The 22,603-nt window shown below is 43.4% G+C and overlaps 1 protein-coding gene across 4 annotated transcripts in view; it reads left to right on the top strand.

Annotated features, from left to right (window-relative positions):
• The window catches only part of LOC120999849 (cullin-9-like), a 105,209-nt gene extending 84,798 nt beyond the window's left edge, over positions 1–20,411 (top strand). For all 4 annotated transcript variants that reach the window (XM_040430873.1, XM_040430874.1, XM_040430871.1 and 1 more), the window contains one exon: positions 19,867–20,411. In XM_040430873.1, the coding sequence (XP_040286807.1) occupies positions 19,867–20,071 (205 nt within the window). In that variant the 3' untranslated portion in view covers positions 20,072–20,411. The remainder of the gene's footprint in view (positions 1–19,866) is intronic.
• The last annotated feature ends 2,192 nt before the right edge of the window (positions 20,412–22,603 follow it).

Here is a 22,603-nt window from a genome sequence, read left to right as displayed (position 1 = left end):
GTAATGTATGTACACAGTGACTGCACCAGCAGAATAGTGAGTGCTGCTCTGGAGTATAATACAGGATGTAGCTCAGGATCAGTAATGTATGTACCCAGTGACTGCACCAGCAGAATAGTGAGTGCAGCTCTGGAGAATAATACAGGATGTAACTCAGGATCAGTACAGGATAAGTAATGTATGTATACAGTGACTGCACCAGCAGAATAGTGAGTGCAGCTCCGGAGTATAATACAGGATGTAATGGGATCAGTACAGGATAAGTAATGTATGTACACAGTGACTGCACCAGCAGAATAGTGAGTGCAGCTCTGGAGTATAATACAGGATGTAACTCAGGATCAGTACAGGATATGTAATGTATGTACACAGTGACTGCTCCAGCAGAATAGTGAGTGCAGCTCTGGAGTATAATACAGGATGTAACTCAGGATCAGTACAGGATAAGTAATGTATGTACACAGTGACTGCACCAGCAGAATAGTGAGTGCAGCTCTGGAGTATAATACAGGATGTAACTCAGGATCAGTACAGGATAAGTAATGTATGTACACAGTGACTGCACCAGCAGAATAGTGAGTGCAGCTCTGGGGTATAATACAGGATGTAACTCAGGATCAGTACAGGATAAGTATTGTATGTACACAGTGACTGCACCAGCAGAATAGTGAGTGCAGCTCTGGAGTATAATACAGGATGTAACTCAGGATCAGTACAGGATAGGTAATGTATGTACACAGTGACTGCACCAGCAGAATAGTGAGTGCAGCTCTGGAGTATAATACAGGATGTAACTCAGGATCAGTACAGGATAAGTAATGTATGTACACAGTGACTGCACCAGCAGAATAGTGAGTGCAGCTCTGGAGAATAATACAGGATGTAACTCAGGATCAGTACAGGATAAGTAATGTATGTATACAGTGACTGCACCAGCAGAATAGTGAGTGCAGCTCCGGAGTATAATACAGGATGTAATGGGATCAGTACAGGATAAGTAATGTATGTACACAGTGACTGCACCAGCAGAATAGTGAGTGCAGCTCTGGAGTATAATACAGGATGTAACTCAGGATCAGTACAGGATATGTAATGTATGTACACAGTGACTGCTCCAGCAGAATAGTGAGTGCAGCTCTGGAGTATAATACAGGATGTAACTCAGGATCAGTACAGGATAAGTAATGTATGTACACAGTGACTGCACCAGCAGAATAGTGAGTGCAGCTCTGGAGTATAATACAGGATGTAACTCAGGATCAGTACAGGATAAGTAATGTATGTACACAGTGACTGCACCAGCAGAATAGTGAGTGCAGCTCTGGGGTATAATACAGGATGTAACTCAGGATCAGTACAGGATAAGTATTGTATGTACACAGTGACTGCACCAGCAGAATAGTGAGTGCAGCTCTGGAGTATAATACAGGATGTAACTCAGGATCAGTACAGGATAGGTAATGTATGTACACAGTGACTGCACCAGCAGAATAGTGAGTGCAGCTCTGGAGTATAATACAGGATGTAACTCAGGATCAGTACAGGATAGGTAATGTATGTACACAGTGACTGCACCAGCAGAATAGTGAGTGCAGCTCTGAAGTATAATACAGGATGTAACTCAGGATCAGTACAGGATAAGTAATGTATGTACACAGTGACTGCACCAGCAGAATAGTGAGTGCAGCTCTGGAGTATAATACAGGATGTAACTCAGGATCAGTACAGGATAAGTAATGTATGTACACAGTGACTGCACCAGCAGAATAGTGAGTGCAGCTCTGGAGTATAATACAGGATGTAACCCAGGATCAGTACAGGATAAGTAATGTATGTACACAGTGACTGCACCAGCAGAATAGTGAGTGCAGCTCTGGAGTATAATACAGGATGTAATTTAGGATCAGTACAGGATAAGTAATGTATGTACACAGTGACTGCACCAGCAGAATAGTGAGTGCAGCTCTAGTATAATACAGGATGTAACTCAGGGGATCAGTACAGGATAAGTAATGTATGTACACAGTGACTGCACCAGCAGAATAGTGAGTGCCGCTCTGGAGTATAATACAGGATGTAACTCAGGATCAGTACAGGATAAGTAATGTGTGTACACAGTGACTGCACCAGCAGAATAGTGAGTGCAGCTCTGGAGTATAATACAGGATGAAACTCAGGATCAGTACAGGATAAGTAATGTATGTGCACAGTGACTGCACCAGCAGAATAGTGAGTGCAGCTCTGGAGTATAATACAGGATGTAACTCAGAATCAGTACAGGATAAGTAATGTATGTACACAGTGACTGCACCAGCAGAATAGTGAGTGCAGCTCTGGAGTATAATACAGGATGTAACTCAGGATCAGTACAGGATAAGTAATGTATGTACACAGTGACTCCACAGGCAGAATAGTGAGTACAGCTCTGGAGTATAATACAGGATGTAACTCAGGATCAGTATAGGATAAGTAATTTATGTACACAGTGACTGCACCAGCAGAATAGTGAGTGCAGCTCTGGAGTATAATACAGGATGTAACTCCGGATCAGTACAGGATAAGTAATGTATGTATACAGTGACTGCACCAGCAGAATAGTGAGTGCAGCTCCGGAGTATAATACAGGATGTAACTCAGGATTAGTACAGGATAAGTAATGTATGTACACAGTGACTGCACCAGCAGAATAGTGAGTGCAGCTCTGGAGTATAATACAGGATGTAATTTAGGATCAGTACAGGATAAGTAATGTATGTACACAGTGACTGCACCAGCAGAATAGTGAGTGCAGCTCTGGAGTATAATACAGGATGTAACTCAGGATCAGTACAGGATAAGTAATGTATGTACACAGTGACTGCACCAGCAGAATAGTGAGTGCAGCTCTGGAGTATAATACAGGATGTAACTCAGGATCAGTACAGGATAAGTAATGTATGTACACAGTGACTGCACCAGCAGAATAGTGAGTGCAGCTCTGGAGTATAATACAGGATGTAACTCAGGATCAGTACAGGATAAGTAATGTATGTACACAGTGACTGCACCAGCAGAATAGTGAGTGCAGCTCTGGGGTATAATACAGGATGTAGCTCAGGATCAGTAATGTATGTACCCAGTGACTGCACCAGCAGAATAGTGAGTGCAGCTCTGGAGAATAATACAGGATGATCATGTAACTCAGGATCAGTACAGGATAAGTAATGTATGTACACAGTGACTGCACCAGCAGAATAGTGAGTGCAGCTCTGGAGTATAATACAGGATGTAACTCAGGATCAGTACAGGATAAGTAATGTATGTACACAGTGACTGCACCAGCAGAATAGTGAGTGCAGCTCTGGAGTATAATACAGGCTGTAACTCAGGATCAGTACAGGATAAGTAATGTATGTACACAGTGACTGCACCAGCAGAATAGTGAGTGCAGCTTTGAAGTATAATACAGGATGTAACTTGGGATCAGTACAGGATAAGTAATGTATGTACACAGTGACTGCACCAGCAGAATAGTGAGTGCAGCTCTGGAGTATAATACAGGATGTAACTCAGGATCAGTACAGGATAAGTAATGTATGTACACAGTGACTGCACCAGCAGAATAGTGAGTGCAGCTCTAGAGTATAATACAGGATGTAACTCAGGGGATCAGTACAGGATAAGTAATGTATGTGCACAGTGACTGCACCAGCAGAATAGTGAGTGCAGCTCTGGAGTATAATAATACAGGATGTAACTCAGGATCAGTACAGGATAAGTAATGTATGTACACAGTGACTGCACCAGCAGAATAGTGAGTGCAGCTCTGGAGTATAATACAGGATGTAACTCAGGATCAGTACAGGATAAGTAATGTATGTACACAGTGACTGCACCAGCAGAATAGTGAGTGCAGCTCTGGAGTATAATACAGGACGTAACTCAGGATCAGTACAGGATAAGTAATGTATGTACACAGTGACTGCACCAGCAGAATAGTGAGTGCAGCTCTGGAGTATAATACAGGACGTAACTCAGGATCAGTACAGGATAAGTAATGTATGTACACAGTGACTGCACCAGCAGAATAGTGAGTGCAGCTCTGGAGTATAATACAGGATGTAACTCCGGATCAGTACAGGATAAGTAATGTATGTATACAGTGACTGCACCAGCAGAATAGTGAGTGCAGCTCTGGAGTATAATACAGGATATAACTCAGGATCAGTACAGGATAAGTAATGTATGTACACAGTGACTGCACCAGCAGAATAGTGAGTGCAGCTCTGGGGTATATTACAGGATGTAGCTCAGGATCAGTAATGTATGTACCCAGTGACTGCACCAGCAGAATAGTGAGTGCAGCTCTGGAGAATAATACAGGATGTAACTCAGGATCAGTACAGGATAAGTAATGTATGTACACAGTGACTGCACCAGCAGAATAGTGAGTGCAGCTCTGGAGTATAATACAGGATGTAACTCAGGATCAGTACAGGATAAGTAATGTATGTACACAGTGACTGCACCAGCAGAATAGTGAGTGCAGCTCTGGAGTATAATACAGAATGTAACTCAGGATCAGTACAGGATAAATAATGTATGTACACAGTGACTGCACCAGCAGAATAGTGAGTGCAGCTCTGGAGTATAATACAGGATGTAACTAAGGATCAGTACAGGATAAGTAATGTATGTACACAGTTACTCCACCAGCAGAATAGTGAGTGCAGCTCTGGGGTATAATACAGGATGTAACTCAGGATCAGTACAGGATAAGTAATGTATGTACACAGTGACTGCACCAGCAGAATAGTGAGTGCAGCTCTGGAGTATAATACAGGCTGTAACTCAGGATCAGAACAGGATTAGTAATGTATGTACACAGTGACTGCACCAGCAGAATAGTGAGTGCAGCTCTGGAGTATAATACAGGATGTAACTCAGGATCAGTACAGGATAAGTAATGTATGTACACAGTGACTGCACCAGCAGAATAGTGAGTGCAGCTCTGGAGTATAATACAGGATGTAACCCAGGATCAGTACAGGATAAGTATTGTATGTACACAGTGACTGCACCAGCAGAATAGTGAGTGCAGCTCTGGAGTATAATACAGGATGTAATTTAGGATCAGTACAGGATAAGTAATGTATGTACACAGTGACTGCACCAGCAGAATAGTGAGTGCAGCTCTGGAGTATAATACAGGACGTAACTCAGGATCAGTACAGGATAAGTAATGTATGTACACAGTGACTGCACCAGCAGAATAGTGAGTGCAGCTCTGGAGTATAATACAGGATGTAACCCAGGATCAGTACAGGATAAGTAATGTATGTACACAGTGACTGCACCAGCAGAATAGTGAGTGCAGATCTGGAGTATAATACAGGATGTAATTTAGGATCAGTACAGGATAAGTAATGTATGTACACAGTGACTGCACCAGCAGAATAGTGAGTGCAGCTCTGGAGTATAATACAGGACGTAACTCAGGATCAGTACAGGATAAGTAATGTATGTACACAGTGACTGCACCAGCAGAATAGTGAGTGCAGCTCTGGAGTATAATACAGGATGTAACTCAGGGGATCAGTACAGGATAAGTAATGTATGTGCACAGTGACTGCACCAGCAGAATAGTGAGTGCAGCTCTGGAGTGTAATACAGGATGTAACTCAGAATCAGTACAGGATAAGTAATGTATGTACACAGTGACTGCACCAGCAGAATAGTGAGTGCAGCTCTGGAGTATAATACAGGACGTAACTCAGGATCAGTACAGGATAAGTAATGTATGTACACAGTGACTGCACCAGCAGAATAGTGAGTGCAGCTCTGGAGTATAATACAGGACGTAACTCAGGATCAGTACAGGATAAGTAATGTATGTACACAGTGACTGCACCAGCAGAATAGTGAGTGCAGCTCTCGAGTATAATACAGGATGTAACTCCGGATCAGTACAGGATAAGTAATGTATGTATACAGTGACTGCACCAGCAGAATAGTGAGTGCAGCTCCGGAGTATAATACAGGATGTAACTCAGGATTAGTACAGGATAAGTAATGTATGTACACAGTGACTGCACCAGCAGAATAGTGAGTGCAGCTCTGGAGTATAATACAGGATGTAATTTAGGATCAGTACAGGATAAGTAATGTATGTACACAGTGACTGCACCAGCAGAATAGTGAGTGCAGCTCTGGAGTATAATACAGGATGTAACTCAGGATCAGTACAGGATAAGTAATGTATGTACACAGTGACTGCACCAGCAGAATAGTGAGTGCAGCTCTGGAGTATAATACAGGATGTAACTCAGGATCAGTACAGGATAAGTAATGTATGTACACAGTGACTGCACCAGCAGAATAGTGAGTGCAGCTCTGGGGTATAATACAGGATGTAGCTCAGGATCAGTCATGTATGTACCCAGTGACTGCACCAGCAGAATAGTGAGTGCAGCTCTGGAGAATAATACAGGATGTAACTCAGGATCAGTACAGGATAAGTAATGTATGTACACAGTGACTGCACCAGCAGAATAGTGAGTGCAGCTCTGGGGTATAATACAGGATGTAACTCAGGATCAGTACAGGATAAGTAATGTATGTACACAGTGACTGCACCAGCAGAATAGTGAGTGCAGCTTTGAAGTATAATACAGGATGTAACTTGGGATCAGTACAGGATAAGTAATGTATGTACACAGTGACTGTACCAGCAGAATAGTGAGTGCAGCTCTGGAGTATAATACAGGATGTAACTCAGGGTCAGTACAGGATAAGTAATGTATGTACACAGTGACTGCACCAGCAGAATAGTGAGTGCAGCTCTGGAGTATAATACAGGATGTAACCCAGGATCAGTACAGGATAAGTAATGTATGTACACAGTGACTGCACCAGCAGAATAGTGAGTGCAGCTCTGGAGTATAATACAGAATGTACCTCAGGATCAGTACAGGATAAGTAATGTATGTACACAGTGACTGCACCAGCAGAATAGTGAGTGCAGCTCTGGAGTATAATACAGGACGTAACTCAGGATTAGTACAGGATAAGTAATGTATGTACACAGTGACTGCACCAGCAGAATAGTGAGTGCAGCTCTGGAGTATAATACAGGATGTAACTCAGGATCAGTACAGGATAAGTAATGTATGTACACAGTGACTGCACCAGCAGAATAGTGAGTGCAGCTCTGGAGTATAATACAGGATGTAACTCAGGATCAGTACAGGATAAGTAATGTATGTACACAGTGACTGCACCAGCAGAATAGTGAGTGCAGCTCTGGGGTATAATACAGGATGTAACTCAGGATCAGTACAGGATAAGTATTGTATGTACACAGTGACTGCACCAGCAGAATAGTGAGTGCAGCTCTGGAGTATAATACAGGATGTAACTCAGGATCAGTACAGGATAGGTAATGTATGTACACAGTGACTGCACCAGCAGAATAGTGAGTGCAGCTCTGGAGTATAATACAGGATGTAACTCAGGATCAGTACAGGATAGGTAATGTATGTACACAGTGACTGCACCAGCAGAATAGTGAGTGCAGCTCTGAAGTATAATACAGGATGTAACTCAGGATCAGTACAGGATAAGTAATGTATGTACACAGTGACTGCACCAGCAGAATAGTGAGTGCAGCTCTGGAGTATAATACAGGATGTAACTCAGGATCAGTACAGGATAAGTAATGTATGTACACAGTGACTGCACCAGCAGAATAGTGAGTGCAGCTCTGGAGTATAATACAGGATGTAACCCAGGATCAGTACAGGATAAGTAATGTATGTACACAGTGACTGCACCAGCAGAATAGTGAGTGCAGCTCTGGAGTATAATACAGGATGTAATTTAGGATCAGTACAGGATAAGTAATGTATGTACACAGTGACTGCACCAGCAGAATAGTGAGTGCAGCTCTAGTATAATACAGGATGTAACTCAGGGGATCAGTACAGGATAAGTAATGTATGTGCACAGTGACTGCACCAGCAGAATAGTGAGTGCCGCTCTGGAGTATAATACAGGATGTAACTCAGGATCAGTACAGGATAAGTAATGTGTGTACACAGTGACTGCACCAGCAGAATAGTGAGTGCAGCTCTGGAGTATAATACAGGATGAAACTCAGGATCAGTACAGGATAAGTAATGTATGTGCACAGTGACTGCACCAGCAGAATAGTGAGTGCAGCTCTGGAGTATAATACAGGATGTAACTCAGAATCAGTACAGGATAAGTAATGTATGTACACAGTGACTGCACCAGCAGAATAGTGAGTGCAGCTCTGGAGTATAATACAGGATGTAACTCAGGATCAGTACAGGATATGTAATGTATGTACACAGTGACTGCTCCAGCAGAATAGTGAGTGCAGCTCTGGAGTATAATACAGGATGTAACTCAGGATCAGTACAGGATAAGTAATGTATGTACACAGTGACTGCACCAGCAGAATAGTGAGTGCAGCTCTGGAGTATAATACAGGATGTAACTCAGGATCAGTACAGGATAAGTAATGTATGTACACAGTGACTGCACCAGCAGAATAGTGAGTGCAGCTCTGGGGTATAATACAGGATGTAACTCAGGATCAGTACAGGATAAGTATTGTATGTACACAGTGACTGCACCAGCAGAATAGTGAGTGCAGCTCTGGAGTATAATACAGGATGTAACTCAGGATCAGTACAGGATAAGTAATGTATGTACACAGTGACTGCACCAGCAGAATAGTGAGTGCAGCTCTGAAGTATAATACAGGATGTAACTCAGGATCAGTACAGGATAAGTAATGTATGTACACAGTGACTGCACCAGCAGAATAGTGAGTGCAGCTCTGGAGTATAATACAGGATGTAACTCAGGATCAGTACAGGATAAGTAATGTATGTACACAGTGACTGCACCAGCAGAATAGTGAGTGCAGCTCTGGAGTATAATACAGGATGTAACCCAGGATCAGTACAGGATAAGTAATGTATGTACACAGTGACTGCACCAGCAGAATAGTGAGTGCAGCTCTGGAGTATAATACAGGATGTAATTTAGGATCAGTACAGGATAAGTAATGTATGTACACAGTGACTGCACCAGCAGAATAGTGAGTGCAGCTCTAGTATAATACAGGATGTAACTCAGGGGATCAGTACAGGATAAGTAATGTATGTACACAGTGACTGCACCAGCAGAATAGTGAGTGCAGCTCTGGAGTATAATACAGGATGTAACTCAGGATCAGTACAGGATAAGTAATGTGTGTACACAGTGACTGCACCAGCAGAATAGTGAGTGCAGCTCTGGAGTATAATACAGGATGAAACTCAGGATCAGTACAGGATAAGTAATGTATGTGCACAGTGACTGCACCAGCAGAATAGTGAGTGCAGCTCTGGAGTATAATACAGGATGTAACTCAGAATCAGTACAGGATAAGTAATGTATGTACACAGTGACTGCACCAGCAGAATAGTGAGTGCAGCTCTGGAGTATAATACAGGATGTAACTCAGGATCAGTACAGGATAAGTAATGTATGTACACAGTGACTCCACAGGCAGAATAGTGAGTACAGCTCTGGAGTATAATACAGGATGTAACTCAGGATCAGTATAGGATAAGTAATTTATGTACACAGTGACTGCACCAGCAGAATAGTGAGTGCAGCTCTGGAGTATAATACAGGATGTAACTCCGGATCAGTACAGGATAAGTAATGTATGTATACAGTGACTGCACCAGCAGAATAGTGAGTGCAGCTCTGGAGTATAATACAGGATGTAATTTAGGATCAGTACAGGATAAGTAATGTATGTACACAGTGACTGCACCAGCAGAATAGTGAGTGCAGCTCTGGAGTATAATACAGGATGTAACTCAGGATCAGTACAGGATAAGTAATGTATGTACACAGTGACTGCACCAGCAGAATAGTGAGTGCAGCTCTGGAGTATAATACAGGATGTAACTCAGGATCAGTACAGGATAAGTAATGTATGTACACAGTGACTGCACCAGCAGAATAGTGAGTGCAGCTCTGGGGTATAATACAGGATGTAGCTCAGGATCAGTAATGTATGTACCCAGTGACTGCACCAGCAGAATAGTGAGTGCAGCTCTGGAGAATAATACAGGATGATCATGTAACTCAGGATCAGTACAGGATAAGTAATGTATGTACACAGTGACTGCACCAGCAGAATAGTGAGTGCAGCTCTGGAGTATAATACAGGATGTAACTCAGGATCAGTACAGGATAAGTAATGTATGTACACAGTGACTGCACCAGCAGAATAGTGAGTGCAGCTCTGGAGTATAATACAGGCTGTAACTCAGGATCAGTACAGGATAAGTAATGTATGTACACAGTGACTGCACCAGCAGAATAGTGAGTGCAGCTTTGAAGTATAATACAGGATGTAACTTGGGATCAGTACAGGATAAGTAATGTATGTACACAGTGACTGCACCAGCAGAATAGTGAGTGCAGCTCTGGAGTATAATACAGGACGTAACTCAGGATTAGTACAGGATAAGTAATGTATGTACACAGTGACTGCACCAGCAGAATAGTGAGTGCAGCTCTGGAGTATAATACAGGATGTAACTCAGGATCAGTACAGGATAAGTAATGTATGTACACAGTGACTGCACCAGCAGAATAGTGAGTGCAGCTCTGGAGTATAATACAGGATGTAACCCAGGATCAGTACAGGATAAGTAATGTATGTACACAGTGACTGCACCAGCAGAATAGTGAGTGCAGCTCTGGAGTATAATACAGGATGTAATTTAGGATCAGTACAGGATAAGTAATGTATGTACACAGTGACTGCACCAGCAGAATAGTGAGTGCAGCTCTAGAGTATAATACAGGATGTAACTCAGGGGATCAGTACAGGATAAGTAATGTATGTGCACAGTGACTGCACCAGCAGAATAGTGAGTGCAGCTCTGGAGTATAATACAGGATGTAACTCAGGATCAGTACAGGATAAGTAATGTATGTACACAGTGACTGCACCAGCAGAATAGTGAGTGCAGCTCTGGAGTATAATACAGGATGTAACTCAGGATCAGTACAGGATAAGTAATGTATGTACACAGTGACTGCACCAGCAGAATAGTGAGTGCAGCTCTGGAGTATAATACAGGACGTAACTCAGGATCAGTACAGGATAAGTAATGTATGTACACAGTGACTGCACCAGCAGAATAGTGAGTGCAGCTCTGGAGTATAATACAGGACGTAACTCAGGATCAGTACAGGATAAGTAATGTATGTACACAGTGACTGCACCAGCAGAATAGTGAGTGCAGCTCTGGAGTATAATACAGGATGTAACTCCGGATCAGTACAGGATAAGTAATGTATGTATACAGTGACTGCACCAGCAGAATAGTGAGTGCAGCTCTGGAGTATAATACAGGATATAACTCAGGATCAGTACAGGATAAGTAATGTATGTACACAGTGACTGCACCAGCAGAATAGTGAGTGCAGCTCTGGGGTATATTACAGGATGTAGCTCAGGATCAGTAATGTATGTACCCAGTGACTGCACCAGCAGAATAGTGAGTGCAGCTCTGGAGAATAATACAGGATGTAACTCAGGATCAGTACAGGATAAGTAATGTATGTACACAGTGACTGCACCAGCAGAATAGTGAGTGCAGCTCTGGAGTATAATACAGGATGTAACTCAGGATCAGTACAGGATAAGTAATGTATGTACACAGTGACTGCACCAGCAGAATAGTGAGTGCAGCTCTGGAGTATAATACAGAATGTAACTCAGGATCAGTACAGGATAAATAATGTATGTACACAGTGACTGCACCAGCAGAATAGTGAGTGCAGCTCTGGAGTATAATACAGGATGTAACTAAGGATCAGTACAGGATAAGTAATGTATGTACACAGTTACTCCACCAGCAGAATAGTGAGTGCAGCTCTGGGGTATAATACAGGATGTAACTCAGGATCAGTACAGGATAAGTAATGTATGTACACAGTGACTGCACCAGCAGAATAGTGAGTGCAGCTCTGGAGTATAATACAGGCTGTAACTCAGGATCAGAACAGGATTAGTAATGTATGTACACAGTGACTGCACCAGCAGAATAGTGAGTGCAGCTCTGGAGTATAATACAGGATGTAACTCAGGATCAGTACAGGATAAGTAATGTATGTACACAGTGACTGCACCAGCAGAATAGTGAGTGCAGCTCTGGAGTATAATACAGGATGTAACCCAGGATCAGTACAGGATAAGTAATGTATGTACACAGTGACTGCACCAGCAGAATAGTGAGTGCAGCTCTGGAGTATAATACAGGATGTAATTTAGGATCAGTACAGGATAAGTAATGTATGTACACAGTGACTGCACCAGCAGAATAGTGAGTGCAGCTCTGTAGTATAATACAGGACGTAACTCAGGATCAGTACAGGATAAGTAATGTATGTACACAGTGACTGCACCAGCAGAATAGTGAGTGCAGCTCTGGAGTATAATACAGGATGTAACCCAGGATCAGTACAGGATAAGTAATGTATGTACACAGTGACTGCACCAGCAGAATAGTGAGTGCAGCTCTGGAGTATAATACAGGATGTAATTTAGGATCAGTACAGGATAAGTAATGTATGTACACAGTGACTGCACCAGCAGAATAGTGAGTGCAGCTCTGGAGTATAATACAGGACGTAACTCAGGATCAGTACAGGATAAGTAATGTATGTACACAGTGACTGCACCAGCAGAATAGTGAGTGCAGCTCTGGAGTATAATACAGGATGTAACTCAGGGGATCAGTACAGGATAAGTAATGTATGTGCACAGTGACTGCACCAGCAGAATAGTGAGTGCAGCTCTGGAGTGTAATACAGGATGTAACTCAGAATCAGTACAGGATAAGTAATGTATGTACACAGTGACTGCACCAGCAGAATAGTGAGTGCAGCTCTGGAGTATAATACAGGACGTAACTCAGGATCAGTACAGGATAAGTAATGTATGTACACAGTGACTGCACCAGCAGAATAGTGAGTGCAGCTCTGGAGTATAATACAGGACGTAACTCAGGATCAGTACAGGATAAGTAATGTATGTACACAGTGACTGCACCAGCAGAATAGTGAGTGCAGCTCTGGAGTATAATACAGGATGTAACTCAGGATCAGTACAGGATAAGTAATGTATGTATACAGTGACTGCACCAGCAGAATAGTGAGTGCAGCTCCGGAGTATAATACAGGATGTAACTCAGGATTAGTACAGGATAAGTAATGTATGTACACAGTGACTGCACCAGCAGAATAGTGAGTGCAGCTCTGGAGTATAATACAGGATGTAATTTAGGATCAGTACAGGATAAGTAATGTATGTACACAGTGACTGCACCAGCAGAATAGTGAGTGCAGCTCTGGAGTATAATACAGGATGTAACTCAGGATCAGTACAGGATAAGTAATGTATGTACACAGTGACTGCACCAGCAGAATAGTGAGTGCAGCTCTGGAGTATAATACAGGATGTAACTCAGGATCAGTACAGGATAAGTAATGTATGTACACAGTGACTGCACCAGCAGAATAGTGAGTGCAGCTCTGGGGTATAATACAGGATGTAGCTCAGGATCAGTCATGTATGTACCCAGTGACTGCACCAGCAGAATAGTGAGTGCAGCTCTGGAGAATAATACAGGATGTAACTCAGGATCAGTACAGGATAAGTAATGTATGTACACAGTGACTGCACCAGCAGAATAGTGAGTGCAGCTCTGGGGTATAATACAGGATGTAACTCAGGATCAGTACAGGATAAGTAATGTATGTACACAGTGACTGCACCAGCAGAATAGTGAGTGCAGCTTTGAAGTATAATACAGGATGTAACTTGGGATCAGTACAGGATAAGTAATGTATGTACACAGTGACTGCACCAGCAGAATAGTGAGTGCAGCTCTGGAGTATAATACAGGATGTAACTCAGGGTCAGTACAGGATAAGTAATGTATGTACACAGTGACTGCACCAGCAGAATAGTGAGTGCAGCTCTGGAGTATAATACAGGATGTAACCCAGGATCAGTACAGGATAAGTAATGTATGTACACAGTGACTGCACCAGCAGAATAGTGAGTGCAGCTCTGGAGTATAATACAGAATGTACCTCAGGATCAGTACAGGATAAGTAATGTATGTACACAGTGACTGCACCAGCAGAATAGTGAGTGCAGCTCTGGAGTATAATACAGGACGTAACTCAGGATTAGTACAGGATAAGTAATGTATGTACACAGTGACTGCACCAGCAGAATAGTGAGTGCAGCTCTGGAGTATAATACAGGATGTAACTCAGGATTAGTACAGGATAAGTAATGTATGTACACAGTGACTGCACCAGCAGAATAGTGAGTGCAGCTCTGGAGTATAATACAGGATGTAACCCAGGATCAGTACAGGATAAGTAATGTATGTACACAGTGACTGCACCAGCAGAATAGTGAGTGCAGCTCTGGAGTATAATACAGGATGTAACTCAGGATCAGTACAGGATAAGTAATGTATGTACACAGTGACTGCACCAGCAGAATAGTGAGTGCAGCTCTGGAGTATAATACAGGATGTAACTCAGGATCAGTACAGGATAAGTAATGTATGTACACAGTGACTGCACCAGCAGAATAGTGAGTGCAGCTCTGGAGTATAATACAGGATGTAACCCAGGATCAGTACAGGATAAGTAATGTATGTACACAGTGACTGCACCAGCAGAATAGTGAGTGCAGCTCTGGAGTATAATACAGGATGTAATTTAGGATCAGTACAGGATAAGTAATGTATGTACACAGTGACTGCACCAGCAGAATAGTGAGTGCAGCTCTGGAGTATAATACAGGATGTAACTCAGGGGATCAGTACAGGATAAGTAATGTATGTGCACAGTGACTGCACCAGCAGAATAGTGAGTGCAGCTCTGGAGTATAATACAGGATGTAACTCAGGATCAGTACAGGATAAGTAATGTATGTACACAGTGACTGCACCAGCAGAATAGTGAGTGCAGCTCTGGAGTATAATACAGGATGTAACTCAGGATCAGTACAGGATAAGTAATGTATGTACACAGTGACTGCACCAGCAGAATAGTGAGTGCAGCTCTGGAGTATAATACAGGACGTAACTCAGGATCAGTACAGGATAAGTAATGTATGTACACAGTGACTGCACCAGCAGAATAGTGAGTGCAGCTCTGGAGTATAATACAGGACGTAACTCAGGATCAGTACAGGATAAGTAATGTATGTACACAGTGACTGCACCAGCAGAATAGTGAGTGCAGCTCTGGAGTATAATACAGGATGTAACTCCGGATCAGTACAGGATAAGTAATGTATGTATACAGTGACTGCACCAGCAGAATAGTGAGTGCAGCTCCGGAGTATAATACAGGATGTAACTCAGGATTAGTACAGGATAAGTAATGTATGTACACAGTGACTGCACCAGCAGAATAGTGAGTGCAGCTCTGGGGTATAATACAGGATGTAGCTCAGGATCAGTAATGTATGTACCCAGTGACTGCACCAGCAGAATAGTGAGTGCAGCTCTGGAGTATAATACAGGATGTAACTAAGGATCAGTACAGGATAAGTAATGTATGTACACAGTTACTCCACCAGCAGAATAGTGAGTGCAGCTCTGGGGTATAATACAGGATGTAACTCAGGATCAGTACAGGATAAGTAATGTATGTACACAGTGACTGCACCAGCAGAATAGTGAGTGCAGCTCTGGAGTATAATACAGGATGTAACTCAGGATCAGTACAGGATAAGTAATGTATGTACACAGTGACTGCACCAGCAGAATAGTGAGTGCAGCTCTGGAGTATAATACAGGCTGTAACTCAGGATCAGTACAGGATAAGTAATGTATGTACACAGTGACTGCACCAGCAGAATAGTGAGTGCAGCTCTGGAGTATAATGCAGGATGTAACTCAGGATCAGTACAGGATAAGTAATGTATGTACACAGTGACTGCACCAGCAGAATAGTGAGTGCAGCTCTGGAGTATAATGCAGGATGTAACTCAGGATCAGTACAGGATAAGTAATGTATGTACACAGTGACTGCACCAGCAGAATAGTGAGTGCAGCTCTGGAGTATAATACAGGATGTAACTCAGGATCAGTACAGGATAAGTAATGTATGTACACAGTGACTGCACCAGCAGAATAGTGAGTGCAGCTCTGGAGTATAATACAGGATGTAACTCAGGGTCAGTACAGTATTATAAGGCTCGGGCTGCACAACCACATTTGTCGCAGTAATATCGCCGGCCATTTTTTGTAATGATATTCAATGGTGTCACATTGCCCACTGCCCAATCCAAGTTGGATTTTTGTGCTACTGTCACCTTTCAACACCATTGACTATCACTACATAAAAATTTAGCGCAACACATGTCGCCGTGTAGCCCTTGTCTAACCTGTATTATTAATATTACGCTCCAGAAATACATCCAGGCCCCTCTTGAACGCTTTTAGTGAATTTACCATAACCACCTCCTCAGGCAGAGAGTCCATAGTCTCACTGCTCTTACAGTAAAGAGTCCATAGTCTCACTGCTCTTACCGTAAAGAGTCCATAGTCTCACTGCTCTTACAGTATAGAGTCCATAGTCTCACTGCTCTTACAGTATAGAGTCCATAGTCTCACTGCTCTTACAGTATAGAGTCCATAGTCTCACTGCTCTTACAGTAAAGAGTCCATAGTCTCACTGCTCTTACAGTATAGAGTCCATAGTCTCACTGCTCTTACAGTAAAGAGTCCATAGCCTCACTGCTCTTACAGTAGAGAGTCCATAGTCTCACCGCTCTCACAGTATAGAGTCCATAGTCTCACTGCTCTTACAGTGAAGAGTCCATAGTCTCACCGCTCTTACAGTAAAGAGTCCATAGTCTCACTGCTCTTACAGTAAAGAGTCCATAGTCTCACTGCTCTTACAGTATAGAGTCCATAGTCTCACTGCTCTTACAGTATAGAGTCCATAGTCTCACTGCTCTTACAGTATAGAGTCCATAGTCTCACTGCTCTTACAGTATAGAGTCCATAGTCTCACTGCTCTTACAGTATAGAGTCCATAGTCTCACTGCTCTTACAGTAAAGAGTCCATAGTCTCTCTGCTCTTACAGTAAAGAGTCCATAGTCTCACTGCTCTTACAGTATAGAGTCCATAGTCTCACTGCTCTTACAGTAAAGAGTCCATAGTCTCACTGCTCTTACAGTACAGAGTCCATAGTCTCACTGCTCTTACAGTATAGAGTCCATAGTCTCACTGCTCTTACAGTATAGAGTCCATAGTCTCACTGCTCTTACAGTATAGAGTCCATAGTCTCACTGCTCTTACAGTATAGAGTCCATAGTCTCACTGCTCTTACAGTATAGAGTCCATAGTCTCACTGCTCTTACAGTAAAGAGTCCACAGTCTCACTGCTCTTACAGTATAGAGTCCATAGTCTCACTGCTCTTACAGTATAGAGTCCATAGTCTCACTGCTCTTACAGTAAAGAGTCCATAGTCTCACTGCTCTTACAGTATAGAGTCCATAGTCTCACTGCTCTTACCGTAAAGAGTCCATAGTCTCACTGCTCTTACCGTAAAGAGTCCATAGTCTCACTGCTCTTACAGTAGAGAGTCCATAGTCTCACCGCTCTTACAGTAAAGAGTCCATAGTCTCACTGCTCTTACAGTAAAGAGTCCATAGTCTCACTGCTCTTACAGTAAAGAGTCCATAGTCTCACTGCTCTTACAGTAAAGTCCATAGTCTCACTGCTCTTACAGTAAAGAGTCCATAGTCTCACTGCTCTTACAGTAAAGAGTCCATAGTCTCACTGCTCTTACAGTATAGAGTCCATAGTCTCACTGCTCTTACAGTATAGAGTCCATAGTCTCACTGCTCTTACAGTATAGAGTCCATAGTCTCACTGCTCTTACAGTATAGAGTCCATAGTCTCACTGCTCTTACAGTAAAGAGTCCACAGTCTCACTTACTCTCATTCTCTCACACACTCACTATATCACTATCTCATACTCACACTCACATACTCACCATCTCATACTCTCACACAATCGCTCTCTCATACTCTCTCTCACACACTAACTGTCATACTCTCTCTCACTCTCATACTCACTCTCATACTCTCTCATACTCTCTCTCACACTCATACTCTCTCTCTCTCTCTCATACTCTCTCTCTCTCTCATACTCTCTCTCTCTCATACTCACTCTCTCTCTCACTCTCATACTCTCACTCTCATACTCTCTCTCTCTCTCATACTCTCTCTCTCTCACTCTCATACTCTCTCTCTCTCACTCTCATACTCTCTCTCTCACTCTCATACTCTCTCTCACTCTCATACTCTCTCTCTCTCACTCTCATACTCTCTCTCTCACTCTCATACTCTCTCTCTCACTCTCATACTCTCTCTCTCACTCTCATACTCTCTCTCTCACTCTCATACTCTCTCTCTCACTCTCATACTCTCTCTCTCACTCTCATACTCTCTCTCTCACTCTCATACTCTCTCTCTCTCACTCTCATACTCTCTCTCTCACTCTCATACTCTCTCTCTCTCACTCTCATACTCTCATATACTCACTAACTCTCTCACACTCACTCTCTCATACTCACTAACTTTCTCATACTCTCTCTCATACTCTCTCTCATACTCTCTCTCATACTCTCTCTCATACTCTCTCTCATACTCTCTCTCATACTCTCTCTCATACTCTCTCTCATACTCTCTCTCATACTCTCTCTCACACACTCTCTCTTACTCTCTCTCACACACTCTCTCTCATACATTCCCTCACCCGCTCTGCCTGTCTCACTCTGTCTCGTGGCCTCTGAGGGTTTAAGTGATGCTGTTCGCGTGATCGCCGTTCTCGGTGCGGGTGCTGACACCTGCCGTGTATGTAGCGGGCTCTCTGCAGCAGCCCGCCCCATACATTACCTCAGCTGCCGTCCTCTGCCTCACCTCCCCGTGGACGGTCGCATTACGGTCTGACAGTGTGACTAGGACGTGGGCCGATAGGGACGAGAGACCAGCTAGTTGTACTAGGAAGCAGAGGGGTGGCCTTACAGGATAGCCACACTTCTGAGGAAGCAAGGGATTGGGGACCTCACAGCCATATTACACCCAGAGGCCGATCTGCACCATTTGTGGATGATCCCCACGTCTCTAGTAATGGGAGAGGAGGAGGAGCGCCCGACTGCAGGAGGAGGGAGCAGCTTCAGTTAGCGCCGTCATTTAGTGATAGAAGGGGGGGGGCTCGGCCATAGTCAGCAGTATGAAGGACTTGAGTCTAGAAGTTACCTCCTTAGTTTGACAGGACCCATCCATCTTGAAGCAGTGCCGATACGGCATTATATATATATACACAGGAATGCGAATCGATTGAGTCCGTTCCCGAGGTGTTGGGGTCTCAATACTGTAATGATAGTGGAAAAGGGGAGTCATGTTCTGAGAGCGTCAAGGCCAGCATTGTGGGTAACTTGGGGTACCCCGCTCCTGAATGTGCTGGAGATGAGGATTCGATGATGGGTGAGGGCGGCTGTGACCAGCAGCGGGCTGGATCAGACCTCCTCAGGAGCGCCATGTGTCCGGGAAGGCCTCCGTTCAGCCTCGCCCTTTCCCGCGCTCGCCGTCACCTTGTGATCGCTGGAACGTGTGACATCACAATGTAGATGGCACCGGGCAGCCTGACCCTTGTGTCTCGGGCTGGTGGACGTGAAGTAACCCTTTAAGGTGCCGTCCTCCTGACTTGTCTTGTTTCTCCCTGTCCTCAGTAATATCGACGACACCTCGTACTCTGTGGACACCGCCAGCGAGCAGGATGATGATGAGGATGACGATTATGATCCCGAGTGGCATGAAGAATATGACGATGACCTGGACGAGGACGAATTCTCCTACGATGACGACGATGATTCCAGAAACCTGGCTCCGGACTACGTCCTCTTTGAAGATTATGACGGAGAAGCCTACAAGTGACTCCCCCGCTCTGCTTATTGCTGGGGCACTCCCATATAAGCCACTTCTGTTTCATTCTGTGCCCCTCACATGTGCCTGGGTGGGGATGACGTGGAACGGCGCGTGGCCAATTCCTGATCATTCTCTGATTGCCTCCAGTCCGGATGATGGAGCTGGAATTCTATAAACCTTTATATTTATAATTAAGAGTTATTTTTATTAATCCTGTTTACTTTCAGTCTCGTTGTGACGCCCCCTGGCATCCATAAGGAGGGGGTGGCGTCTCTGCGGGTAAAGGACTGGCGAGAGGCGGCTCAGCCGGGAATCTGTTTATTAAAGTTGCAGCCAAGCTGTTAAGTTACCGGAGTCTGTGATTCGTGGATTGTGTGCGAGCGCGGTGTCTGCTGTATGACCACATGCCAGGGGCTAAAGTATGCACGCCCTGCCACCATTTGTGGGATCTGGAGTGAGCTAGTGATGACAAGACGTGGATGTGTCCGGGATATATTTGTTGATCCGGGGCTCCGCTCCTGAGTTACCATACTGTTTCCTAATAGTCTAATTAGGACTTTGGTGCAAGGAGGTTGTCACCATTGCTCTTATTGCACCCAAGCTCCACCCCTTTCTGTAACCAGCCCCTCCCTCACTGGTTTGATTGACAGGACCAGCAAAGGCCGAACAATGGGGAAGGGGCTGGTCACAGAATGTTGAGCCTCGGATCAACAAAAGAAAAACGGCAATTTAGCCTATAGGATATCAGCGCCGTAGATGTGCCTCTAATTCCATCACTTTACAGCTACAGCGCTCTGATCGGGCACGTGCAGGAGCTACGCCCGCCTGATCAGCCGCAGGGGTTCAGTTGTTTCCATTAGCCGTGCCCCTGCTGTGTGCAACAGTGAAAACACCAATGCTGGCGCATTAACAATCCTAAGCCACGGTCAGTGCTGACCGCGGTGTGTACGATGTCTGTGGAGTGAGGGAGCTTCTTCCCCGTCCCCATCGGGTTCTCGCGCTGCGGTGACGGGGACAGCAGTCCGATGCCTCATACGGAAAAAGCCTGTGATACCCAGCCCTCTGTGACAGTCAATGCAGTACAACGCACCTTGCCTCACGAAAAGTGTAATACCAAGCAATCAAAAAGCTGTATGTACCCCAAAATGGCACCAATCAAACCGTCATCTCATCCCACAAAAAATTAGACCCTACATGAGACAATCACCGGAAAGTAAATAAAATGTGGCTCTCAGAACATGGCAACACAAGTAAAACTTAAAATAATAGACACAATGGGTATCGCCGCGTCCGTAACAACGGCTCTATAAAAATATCACATGATCCGCCCCATCAGGTGAATGCTGTAAAAATAAAATAACTTCCAGAACAGCCATTTTTTGGCACCTCTCCATACAAAATGCATAATATCGAGTGATCAAAAAGTCATATATACCCTAAATGGTACCAATGAAAACATCACCTCATAAGACAATCACTCAAAAAATAAAAACCTACCGCACCCCTAAACCAATCCATCAAAATCTGCTCTGCAAAATCCATATGGCGCCTCTTCCTTTCTGAGATGTGCCCTTGCAGCAGTTTACCACCACATATGGGGTGTTGCCATATTCAGGAGAAAATGGGTAATGAATTATGGGGGGCTTTTTCTCCTGTTACCCCTTGTGAAAATTTGAAGAAATGACTTTTCATTTTCACAGCAGTTTCCAAATTCCGTTTTACACTTAGGGGGTCAAAGTGCTCAGTACACCCCTTAATAATTATTTGAGGGGTGTAGTTTCCAAAATGGGTTAACTTTTTGAGGGTTTCCACTGTAGGGGTACGTCAGGGTCTCTTCAAATACAAAATGGTGCCTAAAAACCATTCTAGCAAAATCTGCCTCCAAAATCCATATGGCGCTCCTTCCCTTCTGACCACTGCCACGTGCCCATAGAGCAGTTTACCGCCACATATGGGGTATTTCTGTAAACTGCAGAATCAGAGTAATGTATATTAAGGTTTATTCTGCTGTTAACCCTTGCTGTGTTGCAAAAAAAAAATAATACATTAAAAATAAAAAATCTACAAAAAAAAAATTTACATTTGAAATTTCACCTCCATTTTCCTTTAATTCTTGTGAAACACATCAAGGGTTAACAAAGTTTGTAACATCAGTTTTGAATAATTTTAGGGGTGTAGCTTCTAAAACGGGGTCATTTATAGGTGGTTTCTATTATGTAAGCCCCACAAAATCACTTTATAACTGAATTGGTGCTTAAAAAATGGTTTTGGAAATTTTGTTGAAAAATTGCTTCGGAAATTCTAAGCGTCTAAAACGTCCTAATAAAACTAAATGACATTTACAAAACGATCCAAACCTAAAGAAGACATGGAAAATAGAAATTCATATTTACAAAATAGTGAATTTTTCCTAATTTTCTCTAATTTTGGGATTTTTTTAATAAATAAAGGTAAAACATGTTGACTTATTAGTTAGTGAGTTATCACTAACGTAAAGTACAGTGTGTCACGGGAAAACAATCTGAGAATGGCTTGGTTAAG

Source organism: Bufo bufo, chromosome 4 (genome assembly GCF_905171765.1).
Source record: "Bufo bufo chromosome 4, aBufBuf1.1, whole genome shotgun sequence".
NCBI classification, from domain to species: Eukaryota; Metazoa; Chordata; class Amphibia; order Anura; family Bufonidae; genus Bufo; species Bufo bufo.
Note: the sequence above shows the minus strand (reverse complement) of the source record. Positions and strands in the feature narration are given on the sequence as shown.